Source organism: Sorex fumeus, unplaced genomic scaffold, assembly GCF_029834395.1.
Source record: "Sorex fumeus unplaced genomic scaffold, SorFum_2.1 ptg000043l, whole genome shotgun sequence".
In the NCBI taxonomy this organism is placed as follows: Eukaryota; Metazoa; Chordata; class Mammalia; order Eulipotyphla; family Soricidae; genus Sorex; species Sorex fumeus.
Genome location: NW_026606100.1, coordinates 49,105,418 through 49,125,994, shown reverse-complemented (window position 1 = coordinate 49,125,994; position 20,577 = coordinate 49,105,418). Strand labels below are relative to the sequence as shown.

General features: G+C 49.2%; 1 protein-coding gene across 2 annotated transcripts in view; it reads right to left on the bottom strand.

Moving 5' to 3' along the window:
• Positions 1–350: 350 nt before the first annotated feature.
• PLPP4 (phospholipid phosphatase 4) overlaps positions 351–20,577 on the bottom strand; it is a 103,345-nt gene continuing 83,118 nt past the window's right edge. For both annotated transcript variants that reach the window (XM_056120653.1, XM_056120654.1), the window contains 2 exons: positions 9,577–9,747; positions 351–581 (listed from right to left, as the gene is read on the bottom strand). In XM_056120653.1, coding sequence (XP_055976628.1) covers positions 382–581; positions 9,577–9,747 — 371 coding nt within the window. In that variant the 3' untranslated portion in view covers positions 351–381. The remainder of the gene's footprint in view (positions 582–9,576; positions 9,748–20,577) is intronic.

Sequence of the window (20,577 nt, the reverse complement as noted above, 5' to 3'; positions counted from 1 at the left end):
AGCCACCTGGACCAATCTTGGCCCCCTAGCCTGCCACTGCAGCACCCTGTTACTCCTGCGCGGTCCAAAGGCTTTGGCTGCGCTGCCCGCATGGCCCAGCACGGTCCACACCACAACTTCCAGGTGGACTTTTATTACATTTCACAACCATGAGAACCCAGGGAGGCAGCAGCTGGAGTGGGGGGACCGGGGGAGGGGGAGCGCCCGCCCCTCCCTCGCCGGCCCCAGCCCCCAGCCCCACAGTCTTCCCGAGGCGGTTCCTGGCTCCTGCCTGGGCCGAGTCCCAACGGTGGGATGGAGAGAGATGTGGAATAGCGGAGTGGAAGTTGGGAGGTGTGGCGCAGGGGCGCGCGGATGCACAGGGTCCAGGCGCGCAGAGCGTCACACGGGGCCCTCGGTGATGCCCTCCAGGGGCAGGCTGGGCGCGCTGTCCGCCGCCGGCCGCTCCTCCTTCTTCAGGGCCGGGGGCACCCGCAGGCTGACGTAGGGCTTGTGGCAGGCCGTGTTGGCCAGAGGCGGGTAGTGCTGTCGGTAGCAAATGTAGGCGAAAATGAGGCCGATGACGCCGCCCACGAAAGAATCTAGCAGGAAAGAGCAGACCGTGGGAAGCGTTAGGGGCGTTCCAGTGCAGCCCGTGGGAGGCGGGGGAGGGGGCACCTCGCTGCTCCAGTGACTGGAGGGAAGGGAAACCCCTGGAGGGTGTGGGGGAGGGTCTCAGTCTTGGAGGTTCCTGCAAATTCACTTCCCTGCTCAAAGGAGACGATTTGACCCAATTTTTTTTTTAAATTTTGGGGGTCTTTTTTCTTACACCCTGGAGACTTCCTGGAGCAAATCCTCCTTTATTTATTTTTTGTTTTGGGACCACATCCAGCATCGGTGCTCAGGGCTGAGCCCTGGCTCTGTGCTTAGCGATCACTCCTGGTGATGCTCAGGGGGCCCTTGGCAGTGCCAAGGATGGAACCTGGGTTGGCCACGTGCAAGGCAAACCTTCCCTGCTGGACTAGCTTTGCAAGCCAGGTAGGTGTTCTTGACTCTGGAAATCGATTTTGAATTCCGGGAGAGGAATCCCAGCGGGCTTTCTCCCAGTCCTACCCAGTTCCAGCAGAGACACATCCCAGAGACAAATCCCAGCTCTGCTTTTGGCCCAGACATCTCCTTTGGAGATCCTTTCTGGGGTCGGAGCGATAGTCCCGGGGTTAAAGCACATGGTACGGAAGAGGCCAACCCACATTCCATTCCCTCAGCACCACCTGTGGCTTGATAATCCCCAGCAATACAGGGAAGGGCCCAGCACCCCCTCTCACCCCTGCATTCCGGAGCCCTCCACAGTGGGGGTCCCCCATGAGAACGCCCCAGCTGACACCTGAGCAAATCAGTGCCTCATGGAACCTGAGTTTCCCTCATTCCCAAGGGCAGATCCTAAAATCCACCTCGAGGAGCAATGGGAAGTGTCAGGAGGGCTTGTGTATGGAGCTCAGGCCCAGAGCAAGCTGCCGAGGGAGGCCTGAAGATGCAGAGTCTAGGGAAGAGCTTCTCCGACTGGTACCCTGGTCTGTTCCTGTAGGAGACCACCAGAACCTCCTGACTCTTCCCCCCTCTTCCTCACGTCACCACTGACTTGTGTGGAGTTCTCTCTCCAGCATGGCCCAACTTCCATCGCATTTCAGATAAATTCCCAGTGAACTAAAAATGCATGTGGGAGAAATTGGAGGAGACCAGGCAGCAAGAAACCCCAATGGGCCAAAAGTCCTAATTCTTTATTATTACAGTTTTATTGAGCTACTACTACGAATTTATTTGTGTCCCCCCGGAAAGGTTTGTTGAAGTTCAACCCTCCTGGTTTACGCAGAATGTGACTTTATTTATAGATCAAGTTTGTACAGAGATCACTGAGTGAGAATGAGGCCAGGAGGATGGCATGGGTCCAAGAAACGCTCTTATGTGAAGGGGATGCACGAGTTCAGAGTCAGACACACAGAGGGAAGATGATGTGAAGGAACACAGGAAGAAGACTCAAGAAGACGGAAGCAGAGACCGGAAATCTGAGCTGGACATCAAGGAACTGAAGAGCCAAGAATGCCCTGGCCCCTCCAGGACTCCCCAGAGTCCTGCCCTAGATTTCGGACATGTCACTGTCACTGTCCTCCCATTGTTCATTGATTTGCTCGAGCGGGCCCAGTAACATCTCCATTGTGAAACTTTGTTGTTACTGTGTTTGGCATATCGAATACATCACAGGTAGCTTGCCAGGCTTTGCCGTGCAGGTGAGATACTCTTGGTAGCATGCTGGGCTCTCCAAGAGGGACGGAGGAATCGAACTCGGGTTGGCCATGTTGGCTGCGTGCAAGGCAAACGCCCTAACCGCTGTGCTATAGCTCCAGCCCATTTCAGACACAAGGCCTCAAAATCCACAGACAATGAAGTTCTACTGTCCTAAGCACTCCGTGGATGGATCATTGGAGCAGCAACCCTAGGAAGCTCATACAGGGGCCAGCAAGAGGCAGAATTTCCACTTGCCTACAGAGAATATTCCAGTGCCCAGCACAGCCTGAGGTGAAGCCTATGCTATTTACTATCAAACTCTTCACCAAGAAAGTTCACTGGGTCTTGTTTTCACAAATAAGTAATCAATATGCAATTCATCACTTCAATAAATGGCGGTGAATGAGCAGGGGGAGAGTGACGGGGAGCCGTGGGGGGGGGGGGGGGATGGTGACAGAGTGAAGATGACAAGCTAGGCACCTCACAGGAAGTGACTCTTGAACCAAGGCCAGAAGTGGGGGAGGGAGCCAGCCCACCCAGGAGAGGAACACTGTAGGCATGGGGAAGAGCTCGCTGAGCCCCTGAGGTCTGGGTGTGTGGGGAGCAACCACAGAACCCAAGGGCTGGGGTAACGCTGGCATGAGCAAGGAGGCCACTGCAGACTCCATATCTCAAAGGCTCAAGCTGGCAGAGGAGGAAGAGAGAAAGTGGAGGGATGAGAGCTGGCAATAGGGCAACCCATGATGGGTTGGGTTAGAATGGAAGTAAGAAGATGGACACTGGAAATATTTTCAAGTTGGCTCCATGAGGACAAAGCAGAGAAAAATCACAGGCAACAGATGGGGGAACGATTCCCTGAGGAAAATCGAGCAGATTGTCAATGGAATTAGGAAAAAGCCAAGGTCCTGCTTCCCTGGAAACTAAGCAATGCCCGGGGGTGGTAGGGGACAAGTGGCCAGTACTAACCAGAGAAAGGAAAGGCAGAAGGCCTGATGGCAAAGTGCTCACACACAGGTTCTCACTGGAGGGCAGGGGTGACCCAAGGCTGCCAGAAACCCTTCAGAAGGCATAGGGGCAAAGGCAGGGCTAAGTGGATTCAGAGCCAATCAAACTTAAGATTCCCAGGCCCTGAGCTGTGTTGGAAGCTGATTATAGATGTAAGTTCTGCCCCTACCGAATGGGGCAATGACTAGAGAGGGAAAATGAGGTGAGACCCATTGATTTGGAACTGAGAAAATCAGAGGAAAATCACTGTGGGTTTTGTTCCCTACAAGGCTGGGCGTTTTGGTGGAAATGATAATAGAGTTCCAATGATTCTTTTTAAAGTTACTTCATTTAGAAAATGTAGAGCTTGCTTCTGGCAGGCCAAGAGAGGGAGGCTGGTCAGCTGTGTGTGTGTGTGTGTGTGTGTGTGTGTGTGTGTGTGTGTGTGTGTGTAGATGGAGGGAGGAACGAGAGGAAAGAGGGAGGAGACCAGCTAGAGCTGCCCTTTGAAAAGCCGAAGTATTATGGGGAGCATGAATGGTCCTGCACCGTGTCCCCAACCCACATCCTGACCCAGAACCATGCTGGGTGGACAATATGAAAACTTGGTATCTAAAGATAAAGACCTTTTACAGCCTGGTTGGGGAAATGCAGTGACGGCTGGGACAGACATCTTGAAACTTCATTTTGGTCAAATATGGTGCCTGTGGCTGTCCCAGTCTCAGTCTGGGTGGGAACATGTGACTGTTTCCACCCCTGAAAGCGAGTTTTCTACTTTACGTTCAGAGGGAAAATGCTCTTTCCTACAATAAAGCATCACCCAGGTACTCAAAGTGTCTTACGATGATCAATAATTAAGCTATCATTGGTTCAAAGGCCAGATCTGAGGAAAACCTGTATCCAGAAACAGAGATCTGAGGGGGTGGAGAGAGTTCGGGACAAACAACACACCCCTTCCACTGGCACCTGGAACTTTCCACTAACTGGAAACCATGAAGACCAAGACTGGAAGAAGAGGTGGAGCAGGTTGATGGAGTGAATGTGCCCTTTGTTTGCATCTCATTTCTCTATCTGTCTTTTCTCAAAAATCCCACGAGTCAGAAAGCTTGAAAAGTCAGAATAAATCATAAACGTCTCTGTGACGCACTGGGCTTTGCACTTCACATCTCCCAACATGCTCTGCAGCTTCTAGTTGAGCTAAAACCCAGCAGCCTGTCACAAAGACAGGGAGAGCCTCAGCTCCACAGAGTCAGTTTCCATCCAGAAGGTTCTATATCTTGGGAAGTTCTGCTCAATGTCTTGCCTGTGCTTTCTTGCCAAGGATGTGCCCTCCCCGCTCCTCCTATAATGCAAATTGAATTAAAAACAAGACTTGCATATTTGTAGTGGAGCTAGAAAGGAGAAATGATCAGAAGAGCCCGGATAAAGAAAATAATCATGACAACAAACATGCTCGGCATCTGAGGTTCTGGGTTGTTTATTGGATGCAAATGTCATCAGATAATCTGATATACTCCCACACGAGGCACGGCTGCTTGGATCAAAATTGGATCATTAAAATCTCATCATGCGAAGGCTGTTCACTAAGTCTTAAATGAGAGCAACTTGGGTTTTGTGGATAATTGTGGAGTTCCATGTGAACCTCCTGATGGACGCCATGATGGATGGTCTCACCCACAGTCACTGGGCTGTTGGGTTCACAAAGAAAAACAGCCACGCGTGCATCTCAGGAGGACATCCTACACCCCCATCTACACAGATGTCAATGTTCTCCCACGTACCCTCTTTCCAAGCTGGAGACCCTGACAACCTCCTTACTAAGTGAACGTTGAACAAATAGAACCATCCATTGCTTGAGCATTGCTACTTCCCAACAGGATGAAGAAAAGGAGGAGACCCAAGTGCCAATGTCCAGTTGCTGTCTCAGCTGCTGCAGCAGACATGGGGCAGGACACGCTTCCTCATGTGGCAAGTGCTCTCTTGTGCACTGCTGGGTGGTTAGCTGACTTCCTCCCTCTATGCCCCACTTCCCCCAGGTGGGGTAAATCAGATGCCCCTAGACACAACTAGAGGTCCTCTGGAAGGTCCACCAGCTGAGACCTGGTGGTGTAGACAATAACAGGTGGCCTCGGAAGAGGTAGGGGAAGGGAGTAACACAAGCCTGATGCAGGAGGAGGCTCTATGTTCCTCTATGTTCCTCTCTTGGCTGAGTTACAAGCTGCGCGTGTGAAAGCGGAGCAGCACACAGTGACCGGTACCAACAGATGCGTATTCCGTTTGGGCCACAGACTTCTGCCTGTGGTCTGGTCACCCTCAAGTGTGGCTCTAGAATCCACGGAATATTCATTTCCTTGCTTCACTTGTCCAACAGCCCATAGCAACATTAATAATATTCTGCTGCTGCTCCAAGTTCCTTTTCATGCCAGCTGGGCTGGAGGGCTTTGAAGTCCAGTTATCAACAGGCCTTGGATGGACCAGCTGCATCATGCAGCCATGATGACCCTAAGCCAAGAACAGAGATTCTTCATGCTGACACAGTATGCCAGCCTCAACTGGGTGATGAATTGGACCCATCTGGGTTAAAGGCATAGAGGAGTGGCCGGTTTTGAGTCTCCCACTTTTCAGATGAGATCACTTCCTAACGCCCCATCCTGCCTTCCCAAGTAAAGCAAAAAAAAAAAAAAATCTTTTCATTTCTAAAACCCCTCATCATTTTCCAAATTTAAAGTAGCTGGGGTTGGGTGAAAAACTGAGATTCTTTGCTTCCAAAGAGATGGTGCTCCCCACCCACATCTGTCTGGCTGAGAGAAGCAGACAGATGTGGGAAGCAGGACAGACGTGGGAAGCACGACACATCCTTTAGAAACAAACACCAAGAATATACGCATGATGGAATAGAATGCAGTTGCAAGGAGAGACGAGATCGTGCGACCCACTGCAATTTGGATGAAACTGGAGGACATCATGGTAAAGAAGTCAGAAGAAAGACAAGAACTGGATGTTCTCATTGATCCATGATACATGTAGAGTAACAGGGTGAGGATGCATATGGTACGAGAGGGAGGAAACCTAGATTACCTTTGATGGTAGATTATAGAAATACGACATGGAAGGAAAGAAATCAGGGGAAGAGGGAGCTATCAGAGGTGGACATAAAGCAATAGGCCAGGATCAGGGGTCTGGGGCATCTCGGTGGTGGAGAGGTGAGGTGTGTGTCTATATCTGAACCACAGAGACAACAGCACTGTAAGCGAGGCATCTGAACTACAATAATCAAACTTATAAATAATCAAACACTCAAACCATAATAATCAAGCACCCAAACCACAACAATGAGACTTTTAATTGTGCCTCTCAAGGAGGCAGGTTGGACTGGCAGGGAATCTGGGACACGGCTGGAGGGACGCTGACATTGGTGACAGGACTGCCGCTGGAATAGAGTATGTCCGAAACTCTATTATGAATAGCTTTATAAATCACGGTGCCTTGAAACAAAAAGAAATGGAAAAAAAGGAACAAACACCCAGCAACCACAAGACCAGCTTCCACATACAGGATAGTTTTATGGACAATGCCCATTGGATTCATTATTTCCACGGCAGATGAAATAGCTCTGTGAAACATGGGATGCCGGCTCCCTTGTCGAATGAAGAAATGCCAGCTCAAGGGCAAGAAGTACCCCCAGGGGAAATGGGCTTCTGGGGAATGGTGTCCCCAGGGATAGGGTGTGACCCTGTGCTGCAAACTCAGTGACCCCCTGCCTGCTTCTTTTTGAGGGTACAGTTTCCTATCATCCAGAACTTCCTCCAAGGCACTGTGATGAGGTGACTCAGGGCCCAGCCTGGGATCTTCACGAATCCCCTTTGGGCAGTCTCAGGATCTAGTCAGCCCTTGGGTTGGCTGCCCAGACCACATGCCAGTCCCCGGGTCACAGCTGTTTCCAGAGAGTTAGGCCCCCCAGAGCATGGCCCCAGCAGGATGACAGAGGGAATCACAAGGGAGTCCTAGAAGGGGGAGGCAGGCAGGGATGGCAGGGACATAGAGCCCCTAGACAAGATGAGAAGATGGCCCCCTTAGCCGGGGGTGCCCCTCACTTCTGACCTTATCTGCGCCCTCATTGCCACTGGCACTGAAGAGGGGTGATAAGGGGGTGCCCCCAAGCACATGGCTGCAGAGGCAGAAAGCGGGAGGAGGGCCTCTGGACCTGGGGGAGGCTGGGAAGAGGCTGGCCAAGGCGGCACGGGTTGTAAAACAGCGATGGTGGTGCTTGTGTGCAGGAGCGCAGCGGGCCCTGCCCACTCGGTGGGCACCAGGAGCTACCTGGTGCAGAACCATGCCTGGTGCTACCCTGGCCTGAGTCTTGTCTTAGCTCATAGTGGCCAGGAGAGGGGACCTGTCCTGTGGGGAGCCCAGCGCTCAACTCCATGCTCCTGGAGGTCACATGTCTGTGCTTCCTCCTGGCCGGGACAGGCCAGGACAGGTCGGGACAGTGTGAGCTGATGTCCAAAGCTGTTGTCTACAATGATCAAAAGGGAGAGAGAGAGAGACAGAGACACAGAAACAGACAGAAAGAGACAGAAAAACAGAGACAGAGACAGAAAGATGGAGACAGAGAGAGGAAAAGCACCTGTCATAGTGGCAGGCTAGGGGGTGGGGGGTGATGGGAGAGAAACTAGGGACACTGGTGCTTGAAAATGTACATTGGTGGAGGGGTGGGTGTTGGAACATTGTATGACTGAAACCTAATCATGAACAGCTTTGTATGGGTCTATCTCACAGATATTCAATGAAAAAAATTGTTTTAAATAAATTGTTTTGTTTTTTATATCACAGAGATAATACTTGAAAATTTATATCACAGAGAAAATACTTCAAAAAATTAATTAATTTTCAATACATGTTGAATAATTCTGAAGTATACTTAATCACTCAACAGTTATTCCTTGAATATCTGTAGTGTGTCAGCTACTGTGGACAAGGGCATAGTGATTAAAAAAAAATTGTCCAGGGGCTGGAGCAATAGCACAATGGGTAGGGCGTTTGCCTTGCACGTGGCCAACCCAGGTTCAATTCCCAGCATCCCATATGGTTTCCTGAGCACTGCCAGGGGTGATTCCTGAGTGCAGAGCCAGGAGTAACCCCTGTGTGTCACCAGCTGTGACCCAAAAAGAAAAAAAATTGTCCATGTCTTCATAATACCACACATACTACTGTGTTCTTGCACATAGTTGATCCAGGTTCCATCCCGGCATCCCCTATGTCTCCTGAGTCCGCCAGCAGTGATCTCTGAGTGCAGAGCCAGGAGTCATCCCTGAGTACCATGGCCAAATGTGGTCCAAAAACTGAAGGCGCTCTTCAACGCCGTCATGAATCCCAAGACGGCCAACGTGCCATGACCATGCCCATGCGGCTCCGCAAGCTGCCCGACTCGTTCTTCAAGCCGCCCGAACCTAAGGCCCACTCGCGGCAGGTGAGGCGCAGGGGGCGCGGGGCGTGGGCCCAGGCCCGGCCTTTCTCAATAAATTAAAAAAAAATTAAAAATAAATAAAAAATAAAAGGGGTGCAGAGTGGGCTGGTTTCCTTCCCCAAAGGAGCCTCCCTTGCTCTTTGCTTCTGTCTGCAATGTCTTTCTTTTCAGGTCTCCAGAGCAGTGCTGGGGTGAGGGACACTCCCACAATTCATATCATGTGAGCCGGATGGTTGAACGCCAGGGCTCAAAGATGGGTGTGGTCTGTGCCCTGCCATCATGCCAGGGATGTGTGTTTGTGTGTGTGTGTGTGTGTGTGTGTGTGTGTGCATGAGCACGCACACACTCACAGGGCTGCAACTGAGATGCCAAGGGGCGCCCCCGACACTATCTCCCCCGCCCCTGCTTTTGACTTTTCTTGAACTCCAGACACTCAGGCCTCACCCCTGTAAGGAAGCCTTCCCCCAGCCTTGCAACAGCTTCTTGGAGCCTGCTCGGTGGTGATGAGACACCAAAGCCCTGGTGAGATGGATGTGAAGTGCAGAAGGAGTCCCCAAACCCCTTGCACAAGACATCAGAGATGCAAGAGACCCTGCAGGCTGCAGCCGAGAGCCTGCCACTCAGTGAGAGTCACAGGCACCCTGCGGAGGAGGAGGAGCCTCAAACATGTCCTCACCCAGGACGGTGGGAGGCTGGAACTCTCTGGAATGGGTCAGTCTGCCTGAGAACTGTGCCTGCTGCCTGCCCTTGTTCTGCTGCCCTGGGAACATCCTTCTCCCCTGCAAGCTGCACCTCCCACCCCCGCCTCTGCCTGCAGGGGGCACCCGAGAGCCAGCACGGACTCACCTTGCCAGGGGACTCACCTTGCCAGTGATGCTTGTAGTCGCACATGCGGGACAGGGCGATCATCATGGCACAGTACAGGGGCAGGATGGCGGCACAGAGGCGCCAGCTCTTGCCCCGCCCGCTCTCGGTGAAGCAGTGCAGTTTGCCAGCCAGGTAGAAAGTGGTGAAGCCGAGGCCCGAGAAGGCAACTACCAAAGAGAAACAGCAGAAGTGAGTTACTCTGGTGGGCGATGAGGAGCAGGGACACACACACACACACACACACACACACACACACACACACACACACACGGGTCGGCCACCCTGCACCCCAGGGCCAGGTGCCACGCAGACAACCTGTGCTCTCGAGCCACGCTGGAATCATACATCCCACCATGAGGATGATTTTCCAGGTTGGCACGAGATAGAAAAACCGTTCCTGCTTCATTTACTCATCCGCTCTCATTCTCCAGAGATATAATGGGCTGCTATTGTGCTCCAGACAGAAAGAACAGCCGACCACCCAGGCTGCGTGATGCATTTAATATGAAGTGTTAAGTTCTGCAAGAAGGAAAGTGACTACAGAGAAAAGAGGCAGGATAGCTTAAATGTGAAGGATGGGAAGGGAAGGGATTTGGGGTGCGCTGGCGGTTATTAAAATGCAACCAGCAAAACAAGGGAATAGGGAGGTTGACAGAAATGCCTCCAAGACAAATGCCTTGTTTTCTCTTAGAATACATGGGTCTTGCGGCTGTTTTTTTCTTTTTCTTTTCTTTCTTTTTCTTTTTTTAAGTATTGCTGTAGGTACCTTGCCTGTGTCCCATTCCTTGGTGACTGAGTTTTAGAATCGCAGAGAGAATGGGGTCTGGGCTGAATCCCTTGTTCAAAGCCTGGGGTTCGGGTGGTATTTATAATCCCCACGCTTTCCATCCAGACAGGCTGAAAACATGGTTGGCAGGTCAGCGAGATGAAAGGTGGGCCTTCAGTGAGGTGAGAACAAAGGTGGTCGGCCCTGGCTACTAAGGATGCCACTTTGAAAGCCTGGGAAGCTTCAAACTAGTTGGAGGGGAAACAAAAGATGTTGACCCCATCCCTAGCTGACACAAAGACCATTCCAGGGTGAGAATGGAACATCTCGGAGCAAACAGGTACATTAACTGGAGGACAGGAGGGGCTCTGGCTGTTTGTGCCTGGCCCAGCGTCTTTGTGCCCTGATCTGCTCAGGGCTCTGCCCGGGTTGCTCCTTACTGACACTTCGCTTCTTATCTTGATGAACCCCAACCCACCTGACCAAGTCCTGGTGCAGGGAGAGCTACTGGTCCCTTATGCTTGATGTTCCAGCCTGCTTGGCTGGTTCCACTCACCCAGCTAGTCCTACCTGCTGCTTCTACAAGTCCACACCATTCCGTCCATGTTCCTAACCACTGGCTCTCCCAGTTTTTCTCTGAATTGGTTATCATCATCTTCAAGCTGCTAGAAGTCTGGGTTTGCAGCATGACCCTACCATAGCGAGGTGGGGGCCCCTGCTTGATTATCCTATAGAGATCAGGAAGATGCATTCTTGCCCCAGGTGGGACCCAGACTGCAAGCTCCTCAGAACAGAGGGACGGCAGCTACTCTGAAGAAGAGGAAGGAGGGAAAGGAATGATAGAGGCTGAGTTTCTGGGTTCTGGAAGTCATGGCCATCAACATCTCTGGACACTTCCCTGAGGCCTCTGGAGGGGTCTTTTGGGGGGGGAGGGAGTGGAGTAGGAGCTAAGCACAGCTGGGAAGGTCTGGGTGGACCTGGACACGCCTCCTGCTCCTGCTCCCTCCTTTCGTATGACCGAGGCCAGCTGCCTTCCTACAACTCAGGCTTAGGTATGTCATGGGGACGTGCGACAGTGTCCAGAAGAGTGATGGAAAAATGAGTGATGGCCCCTGAGATGTGGGACAGCGTGCCTGGTACACATTAGGCCTCTGGTGAAGGGTTGGGTTCTTTTTAGGGTCTAAGTGATGCTCAGGAGGCCTGAGGGCCAACCTGACTGATGCTCGGTGCTTAGGTTCAAGAACATGCTGCTGCCTGGACATGGTGCCAGGATCACCCAGGCCTCTCCAGGGTCCTCGGGGTGCTGTGTGCAGCTATGCTTGGGAAACCAGATAGTGCCGGAAATTGAGCTGGGGTTCGCCTCCTGCAAAGCGACCAGCTTAGCCCTCCAGTACTGGAGACCAACCCCAGATTCAAGCTCTTCCTCCTCCCCTCTGCTATTCTCTGTTCTCACCGAGAACCCTGCTGCTCCCTGCAGCAGAGCCAATGGGCCTGCAGAGGCGTTTCCTGATCGAGGTGGGATCTGTGTCCACAAATGAACACGGCAGGCACCACCTAGGGGCTCCACAGATACCGCTAACAAAGACACAGGGAAGGAAGCAATGGCAGGGACCATAAAACTGGGGAGGATGGGGGAGGGGTCCCCAGGGATATGGTGGGGAGCCCCTTTCCTGCCTCACTAACTCCCCCTCACTCTGCAAGTTTCAGCTGCTCTGGTATCACTTCACTGCCCTCTCAGAAGCCTCCAGTTCTCACCAGGAGGTGATGAGCTTGGCCTGCACTCAGCACGGGTCCTTCCCCAGCCCTCGACCTCTGCACAGTTCTTCTTCTTCTTTTTTTTTATTTTTTGAGTCAAATGCAGCAATGCTCAGGGGTTACTCCTGGCCCTGCACTCAGGAATCACTCCTGGTGGTGCTCGGGGGACCATATGGGATGGCGGGGATTGAACTTGAGTCAGCTGTGTGCAAGGCAAACGCCCTTCCCACTGTACTACGCTCTGAGAGGAAAAAGCCTGTGTCTGTGTGCTGGAACTCTCTAGATACTCAATAAACATATGCAGGGATACACAGCTGATGCCCAGGGCGAAGCTCACAGAAGGAAGAGGAGGGGATTGGAGAGAGTACAGCAGAGAAGGGATGGATGCTGCATGTGGGGGACTCCGGTTCTATTACCGGCATCCCACAGGGTCCCTGGAGCCTTGGTAGGAGTGATTCCTGAACAAAGAGCAAAGAATAAGGTCTGACACTGCCAGGTACAACCCCAAAACCACTCAAACCATAGAGATACATCACACACACACACACACACACACACACACACACACACTGTGTTCTTCCAACAAGAATGCTCCCAGAATCTTCCTGTAGCCCTAGGACCATGAGCCTCTCTATTTTCCCAAGATAGCCTCCCTCACGTACCTGGACCAAACTCCAGGGTTATGGGTATCCTTAGAAAGTAAAACAATAGTGAATTCTAGAGGGGCTAAAGGATGGCCAGGTGGAGTCTGGGCAGAGCACTAGGGGAGAAAAGAGGAGACACACTGGGGCCAGGAGGAATAGGGAAGTGGGCCAGCAGGTCTGGAGCGCCCCCCCATCTGCCCCATCGTATCCTGCACTGCCTGACTTCACCTGGTGGGGAATCTCACACAGCAGCACAGGCAGGCATCCAGCTGGATGGATGAGACCCAGACACTCAGGGCAAATAACTCATCAAAGTTTGTTTCGACCTTTTAATTAGAATTAGAATGATTTCAAGGAGAGAGAAAGAAAAAAGAAAATCAGATTCATTAGCACACAACAGTGATAGTCCTGCTAACCACCTGGTGTTTTAGGTGTTATACTTTGTTTTGGGGGCCTCATCTAGCTATGCTCAGGGCTCACTCATGGCTCTGGGATCACTCCTTGAGGCCTAGATGGGGTGCTAGGGAGGGAACCCGGACCAGCCACATGCAAGGCAAGAGCCTTAGCCACTGCACTATTGCTTCAGCCCAGCAGGAATATTCTGAGAGCCCCAGGATATGCATTGTTGGGACTGCCTGAAGCCCTAGGCAGCAGCACACTGCCTGGAAAGAGAAGTGACCAGCACACGTGAATGATTGGGCACATACGTCCAGAACATAAACACAATAAGGGACCCTACTAGATTCTCAGGCCAAAAAGATGTCAGGAGCCAGAAGGTCACACCCTTCCTCCCCTTGAAAGCAGGCAGCTCCTGAAAGTTGCTGTGATTTTCCTTGCAGAATGGAAATGGTTGCACAGTTTTGTTTGAGAACGAACAACGGGGGGAAAGAGAGAGAAACTGAACTCGCTCATAATTAGCTTGAAAGCAAATGTCAGAGGCAGGAAATGCAAACAGAAAAAACGTCAACTGTTAAGCTCTCACAGAAGCCCAGTTTGTATCTCTGAAAAGGATTTCTTCGGGGAGGAAAGAAAGGAATCAGGCGAGAATCGTAAAAAGATGCCAAGAAGGCCTGGGTGGGAAGGAAGGAACTGATGTGAGGGAAGGGGAAGAGCTTCTGCATCTCCTTCCATCAAAACACACCAGTGACATCAATCAGGGAAACTCAAACCCTCCAAAGAAGACTCAGCCACTGTGACTCCCCGAAGAGCCCCACACCACCCCCCAAGCTCCCCACACCACCTGATGGAAAACCTTACCAAGAATCCTAGATATGCTTGATATGCTCCTCCACTAGCAGAAGCCGTAAGCATCACCCACCGAGCTGGGGTGCGTGCCCATCCCATACAGTGGCTCATCCCGTCTTGAGTTTGGCCACAGTGAATGGAAACTTAAATAGGAGAATGAGCCTTTGAGAGGGAACCATGACCTTCCCCACAGTACCATTAGGGGAGCCAACAAAAGCGTGGGCAGCATTCAGACAAGGATCCCGATGGTTTCTTTGACCTCCAAAGTCCCCGCAGATCGTGACTTTGAAGGCAAGGTTTGAAGAGCCACATATGCATTTGAGAAACAGCTAAAAACAAAGTGGGGAGGGTTAAGAGAAGACCCTCAGTCATAGTGACTGCTGCTACTATGCTCGCCTCTACAGAAAGCGCTTGACCAGCAGGAGATGCTGTGAAGCTGCGATACAATGACCCTGGGAATGAATGAATGAAAATAGGGTTTCCCTCAAATGGAAGAAAAGCAGGAGCCTGAGGCAGCCCTAAGTCAGGAGTGTGTCTGCAGAGCTTGATGCCACATGGGGCACAGGGGTGGAGAGACGAAATTTTGGGTATGTGACAAGATCCTGCATGGGTTGGAGGTCCCACAGGCATCTCAAAAGGAAGGGAAAAGGTTCCTATCCCTCCCCAGACCACTTGCCCACTTTCTGACTCTGTGCTGTGTGTGATGTCACACACAAGGGTCACATGCTACATATAGAGCCAAGATGACTCTTGTGGAGCTTTGCTGCCAGTCCGTGCTCCTTCTGCAGTCTTGAAAACACTGGGATTAAATTCTGGTGCCCTGTCATGAATAAGCAGCTCCCCAGCTCCTGGAAGAATTGCTCCCTGCAGGAATTCAACTTCAACCCAAAAAGCTAAATAGTGCCCCCAATAAAATTTTGGGAACAATGACCAGCCCAGTTCATTCAAACTCAAAAGAGTTCAGGGCAGTCTACAGAAAACTGACACACAGCAATTTTAAATAGTGCAAGGCACATCCTATAGAACATTTTCGTATGTCGAAGGAGATCAAAAGGAGGACAGAGAGGAAGCATTATAAAAATAAAACATTTTAAAATAGCAAATAGAATTTCAATAAAGCAAAAATAGAGTTATGAACTTGAAACTTCAATAGGTGACTTAAATAGTATGTGAAACAAAGGTGAATAGAGAACTCATAAATTAGAAGGCAGTCTATATATACACACACATACATATATGTGTATATATATATATATATATATATATATATGTACTCATTCCATAAAACTTTTGATTCTGATATGTGTATGTGTGTGTGTATGTGTGTATGGTGGGTGGCAGAAATTTGCAGAAGAGGCTAACTGGATAGTTAGGATAACATGGTGAGATAACATGGTGAGAAGTCAAATGCGGTTGAGCTGGAGTTCCTAATCAGAGGAGAAGATAAAAGATACTGAAGAGGCTGGACAGTGGGGAGGGCATTTGCCTTGCATGCAGCTGATTCGGATTAGGTCCAACACCCCAGATGGTCCCCCAAGCCCACCAGGAGTGATCTTTGAATGAATAGTCAGGAGTAAGTCCTGAGTACTACCACGTGTGGTCCCCAAAACTGAGAGAGGGAGAGGGAGAGGGAGGAGGAGATAGATAGATAGATAGATAGAGATAGAGCGATAGAGAAAGAGAGAGAGATGCAGAAGAGGCAGGCCACTGACTAATGGCTGAGCCTATCTTCAAATGTTGAAGGCCTGTGATTTAGAAAGCCCAGTACAAACAAGAGATGTAAAGGACACGTATTAATAAAACTTTACGACACAAAAGAAAAGCCAAGACGCTAAAAGACTCCATAAAGGAAAGACAGAATCCTTACAAAGGGGCAGCAGTAGGATATACAACCAGACTGCCAAAATGCCACAACATCAAAGCTAGAAGACAGCTAAATAATAGCCTCACAGTTGAGACAGGTAAGAGCTGCCAAATTAGAATTCCATATTTAGTAAAGCTATCTTCTAAGGGTGAGGTCAAAGAAGGGAAATTTAGAAAAATTCAACAGCAGAACACTGACTACAAAAGAATAACTGAGCTGGACACAGAAGGACATGTTTTCAGCAGGAAACCTGTGGCAAGGCAGCGATGTAGCAGGGGACGGCAAACAAAGGTGTGGGCATGCCTGGGGGGCTCAACAGCAATGGTTCCACTGTTGAAGAGGAGAAAGAAATCATCAAGTGAGAATTATGACACCGGTGGGATGACCATTCTAACAAAGAAGCTAATATGCCAGACTCAGAACTGAAATGCTTCATGTCCTTACACTGCCTAAAAGAAAGAAATACAGATTAAGCTGTGACTTTGTTAACGGTGAGCATTAAACCAGCCACAACCATGCTGAGACCACTCCCCACACGCACGAAGGTACCGGCAGAGGAACAAAGGCATGCAGATCCCGGGGCTGATATCTCCAAGTCTGCTCAAATCGGAGCTGAGCATCCTCCACCCAGATCCTCCATCTTCCAGTAGGCGGGGGTCACACCCACCAAGTGCTCCCCCCCCCCCCCCCGCAGCGCTTTGTAATCCCATCAACGGCCAAAACCCAGAGACTATAAAAATCAGCTCCCGGAAGCGTGTGGCCACATTCATGGCCGCATGACATCTTAATATCTCATTCTTGCTTTGGACAACCTGGAAGGCTATCGAATGTAACCTGCCCACACGACGGAGTCTGGCAAACTCCCCGTGGCGTACCCAATATACCAAATACCAGTAACAATTATGGGTCTCATTCTTCTAACCCTGAAAGAGTCTTGAATGTGGCACTTCTTAGAATCTCAGGGCTAGGATGAAGGAGATGTTACTGGTGCCTGTTTGAGGCAATCGACAAACAACAGGATGATCATGATCGTGATCATGAGCATTAAACTGGAGGCTTAGTAGAACTCCCAAACGAAACAAGAAAAGCAAAATTAGAACTTAAAACCTGTATAGGAAGGAGAGAAATTAACACATAATGAATATTATAAATAAACCTTTGTATATGACTGGTGGTTACAAATATAATTGAGATCTGCTCCCCAGAAAAGAGTTTTTTTTAAGTGCATACACAAAATATAAATCAAAATTGTGGTAGGATTAAAATATATATGGGGACTGGAGTGATAGTACAGCGGGTAGGGCGTTTGCCTTGCACGCAGCTGACCCAGGTTCGATCCCCGACATCCCATATGGTCCCCCAAGCACTGCCAGGAGTAATTCCTGAGTACATGAGCCAGGAGTAACTCCTGAGTATTGCTGGGTGTGACCCAAAAAAGCAATAAATAAATAAATAAATAATAAAATATATGTGAAGGAAATTTAGCAGGAAAATGGAATTACTAGGGCTAGAGAGACAGTATGCGGGTAAGGTCCTTGCCTTTCATGGAGCCAACACTGATTGGATTCCGGGACCACATATGGTGCTCTGAGCAGTGCCAAGAATAATCCCTGGGCACAGGATCAGAAGGAAATCCTAAGCACAGCCAGGTATGGCCCAAAATCCTCCCCAAGAAAATTAAATTGCTAATGTGTATTGTACACCATATTCAGAAATTCCAATGGACCAAAACTAAGAGCTGTTAGAAAACAGTCTTGAGTTTGAGAGATCAGCCTTTAAGAAGCTACAAAAAGTACTAAACAAAAAACATTATAAAACCAGCCGCATTTAGCTTGAAAACCTGGTTCCTCCAAATAAACAATCAATCCTGGATACTGGTTTGACCATAATTTTAAAGGACACAATCATAGAACTAGTCTATGGGGAAATCTTTCTGAAGTGAAAATGGACTCAAGTGGAAAGTTGGAAGTTGTTGACGGTACCTGCATTTTGATGCATGCAGGTGCAACAGAGAAAGCTGTTCAACTCAGCGAAACACGTACTAAGTAAGGTGTTAGTGCTAGTGACCTCTAGAAAGCACTAGGATAAAGTTAAAAAAAACATTTTGGGGGCCTGAAGAGATAACACAGTGGGTACAGTGCTTGCCTCGCATGTGACTGAGCTGGGTTTGACCCCCAGCATCCCATAATCTCTCAAGCCTGCCAGGAATGATCCGTGAGCAGAAGTAAGATCTGAGCATCACTGGGCATGGTCCCCAAACAAAAAGAAAACACAATAGATACTAAACAGTTTACATATTGAGGCGGGAGAAATAGTAAGGGGAATAAGGGTCTTTCCTTGGATGCCGCCAACCCCAGGTTGATCCTCTACACCACATATGTTTCCCCAAACACAGTCGCTGAGAGTGATCCCTGAACATAGGGCCAGGAGTAAGCTCTAAGCATGCTAGGTGTCATCCAAATGACCCCCCCACCAAATAATAATAATGGTAATTTTGCTTCTCTGTATCTCCTAACTATAGTGTACATGTACTACTTCTGTAATAATTAAAAGAACTATTGGGCAGGAGTGATAGTACAGCAGGTAGGGCATTTGCCTTGCATGAGGCCAACCTGGGTTCAATCCCTGAAATCCCATATGGTCCCCCAAGCACCGCCGGGAGTAATTTCTTAGTACAGAGCCAGGAGTAACCCCTGAGCATTGCCACATTGCTGGGTATGATCCAAAAGGCAAACAAACAAACAAACAAACAAAAAACTACAACAACAAAAATACAAGGACTATTAAAATGAATAAATTAAAAATGAGTATACAAATTTTGGATGGAAAAAACATAACAAGAAGGCAAGTACAGGAAAATTGTTGCTTGCTGCCTATAAGCAACAAAGAACTAAGATCAGAATTTCCTTTGAAAAACAACCTGTAAGTCAATGAGATAAAAGCAACCAAAAAAACCATGAACAATATAATGTACAGAGGAAATCTAAATCCTACTGCCTGCAGGAAAAGTTGCTCATAAGTCAGCAGAAAGGTACAAAGTACATAGCACAGCACCCTCCAGGCAAGTAAAGAACTAAATTCAGACAATGCCAAGAGCTGTCCAGGTTGAGGGTAATAAGAACTCTCATAACTGGCTGGGGACAGTATAAAAACAGCTTGGCATAATTCATTCCGGTTCAAGATGAGCAAATACCCTAGAAATCCACCGACAAGAATACACCTGAGAGTCATTTTTGCAATAATTGTTCCAGGTCCATTGCAGCTCTGTTAATCTGTCCGGAGGGGAGATGAGTCCAGAGTCCGTTAACATTAGAACAGTTTCTGAAGACTGCAGGACAGTCCAACCTTGGAGGGGCAATGACAGTGAATGACAGAGCAGCTACTTACATCCAAAACCCAAAGTTTGACAGAGTAAATGTTAATATCTAGTTGCCTTTGTATACACGATGCCTGTATGGCAGCCCTCCAGCCAAGAGAAAGGAACCCCAGAGGGAAACAAAAAGGCAAAGATGTTTATTTGTTTATTTTTGTTTTATTGGAGTTCTGTTTTGAGGGGGAAAAGCTGACAGTGCTCAGGCCTTAGTCCCTGTTGGGGTTTGGGGGACCATATGGGTGCCAGGGATTGAACCCGGCCACATGCAAGACAAGTGCCCTGGGGACCAGGGTGATAGTATAACGGGTAGTATGTTTGCTTGCACAAGGCCAATCCAGGTTCGACCAGAATCCCATATGGTCCCCAAAGCACCACCAGGTGTAACTCCTGAGTGCAGAGCCAGGAGTAACCCTTGAGCATCGCTGGGTGTAACCCAAACAGAAAAAAAAAACAAGTACCCTGCCCACTGAACTCTCTCTCTCCCCATACCCCATCCATTTATTTTTATTGTAGGCACCTGGTTTATGAACTGTACATGATGGGGCTTCATGCACAACCCATTCCAACACCATAGCCTCCACCAGAGCATCTACTTTCCTCCACCACCGCCCCCCACCCTCTTCCTATCTATGATAAGCTTCCTACTGAAGACCAATTCTCCATTATTGTTGCCTTTGGGCATTTATTATTCCCCTACTATGTTTCTCTGTATCCCACATAGAAGAAAGATCGTTCTGTGTCTTGGGAAGATTTTTTAAAGCTAATAAAGAAAATCAGTGAAAAGGGGGGATTTCAGGCTTAGGTTAAGCGAAGGATCTTTGGCTGAAGATCTTTTCCTAGGGGCGGGATGGGGAAGGGAAAGGATGCCCTCAAAGGTCCACAGTTGAAGGAGATGCAATAGAAGCCAGTCTAAGGGAGCTTGGCAGTTCAGCGTGAGGACTCCATTTGGGGACTGTCATTGCAGGAGGTTTGTTTGTTGTTCGTTTTGGATCACACCTGGCATTGACAGAGGGACCCTAGCTAGGCCTCCCACAGACAAAGGATGTCATCCAGCCTTAGGCGCCATCTCTCAGACTCTACCATTTTGTTTTTAAGAAAAGAATCTGAAAATCAATGGTTAGTACCAGCAGAAGATTACAAAAGTGTATTCTGTATGACTCCACTGATGGACAGTTTAAAAACCGGGAAAAGTGAAAGAATATTATTCGGGGATACATAATTCTCTTTGAGTCTTCATACAAAACTATCTAGAAAACAATGGAAATTGTTGTTTTTTTTTTTAAATTTTAAGATAGTGAAATTTCAAGATAACAGGGGAGGGTGAACAATAAGCTACCAGAAGAGACAGAG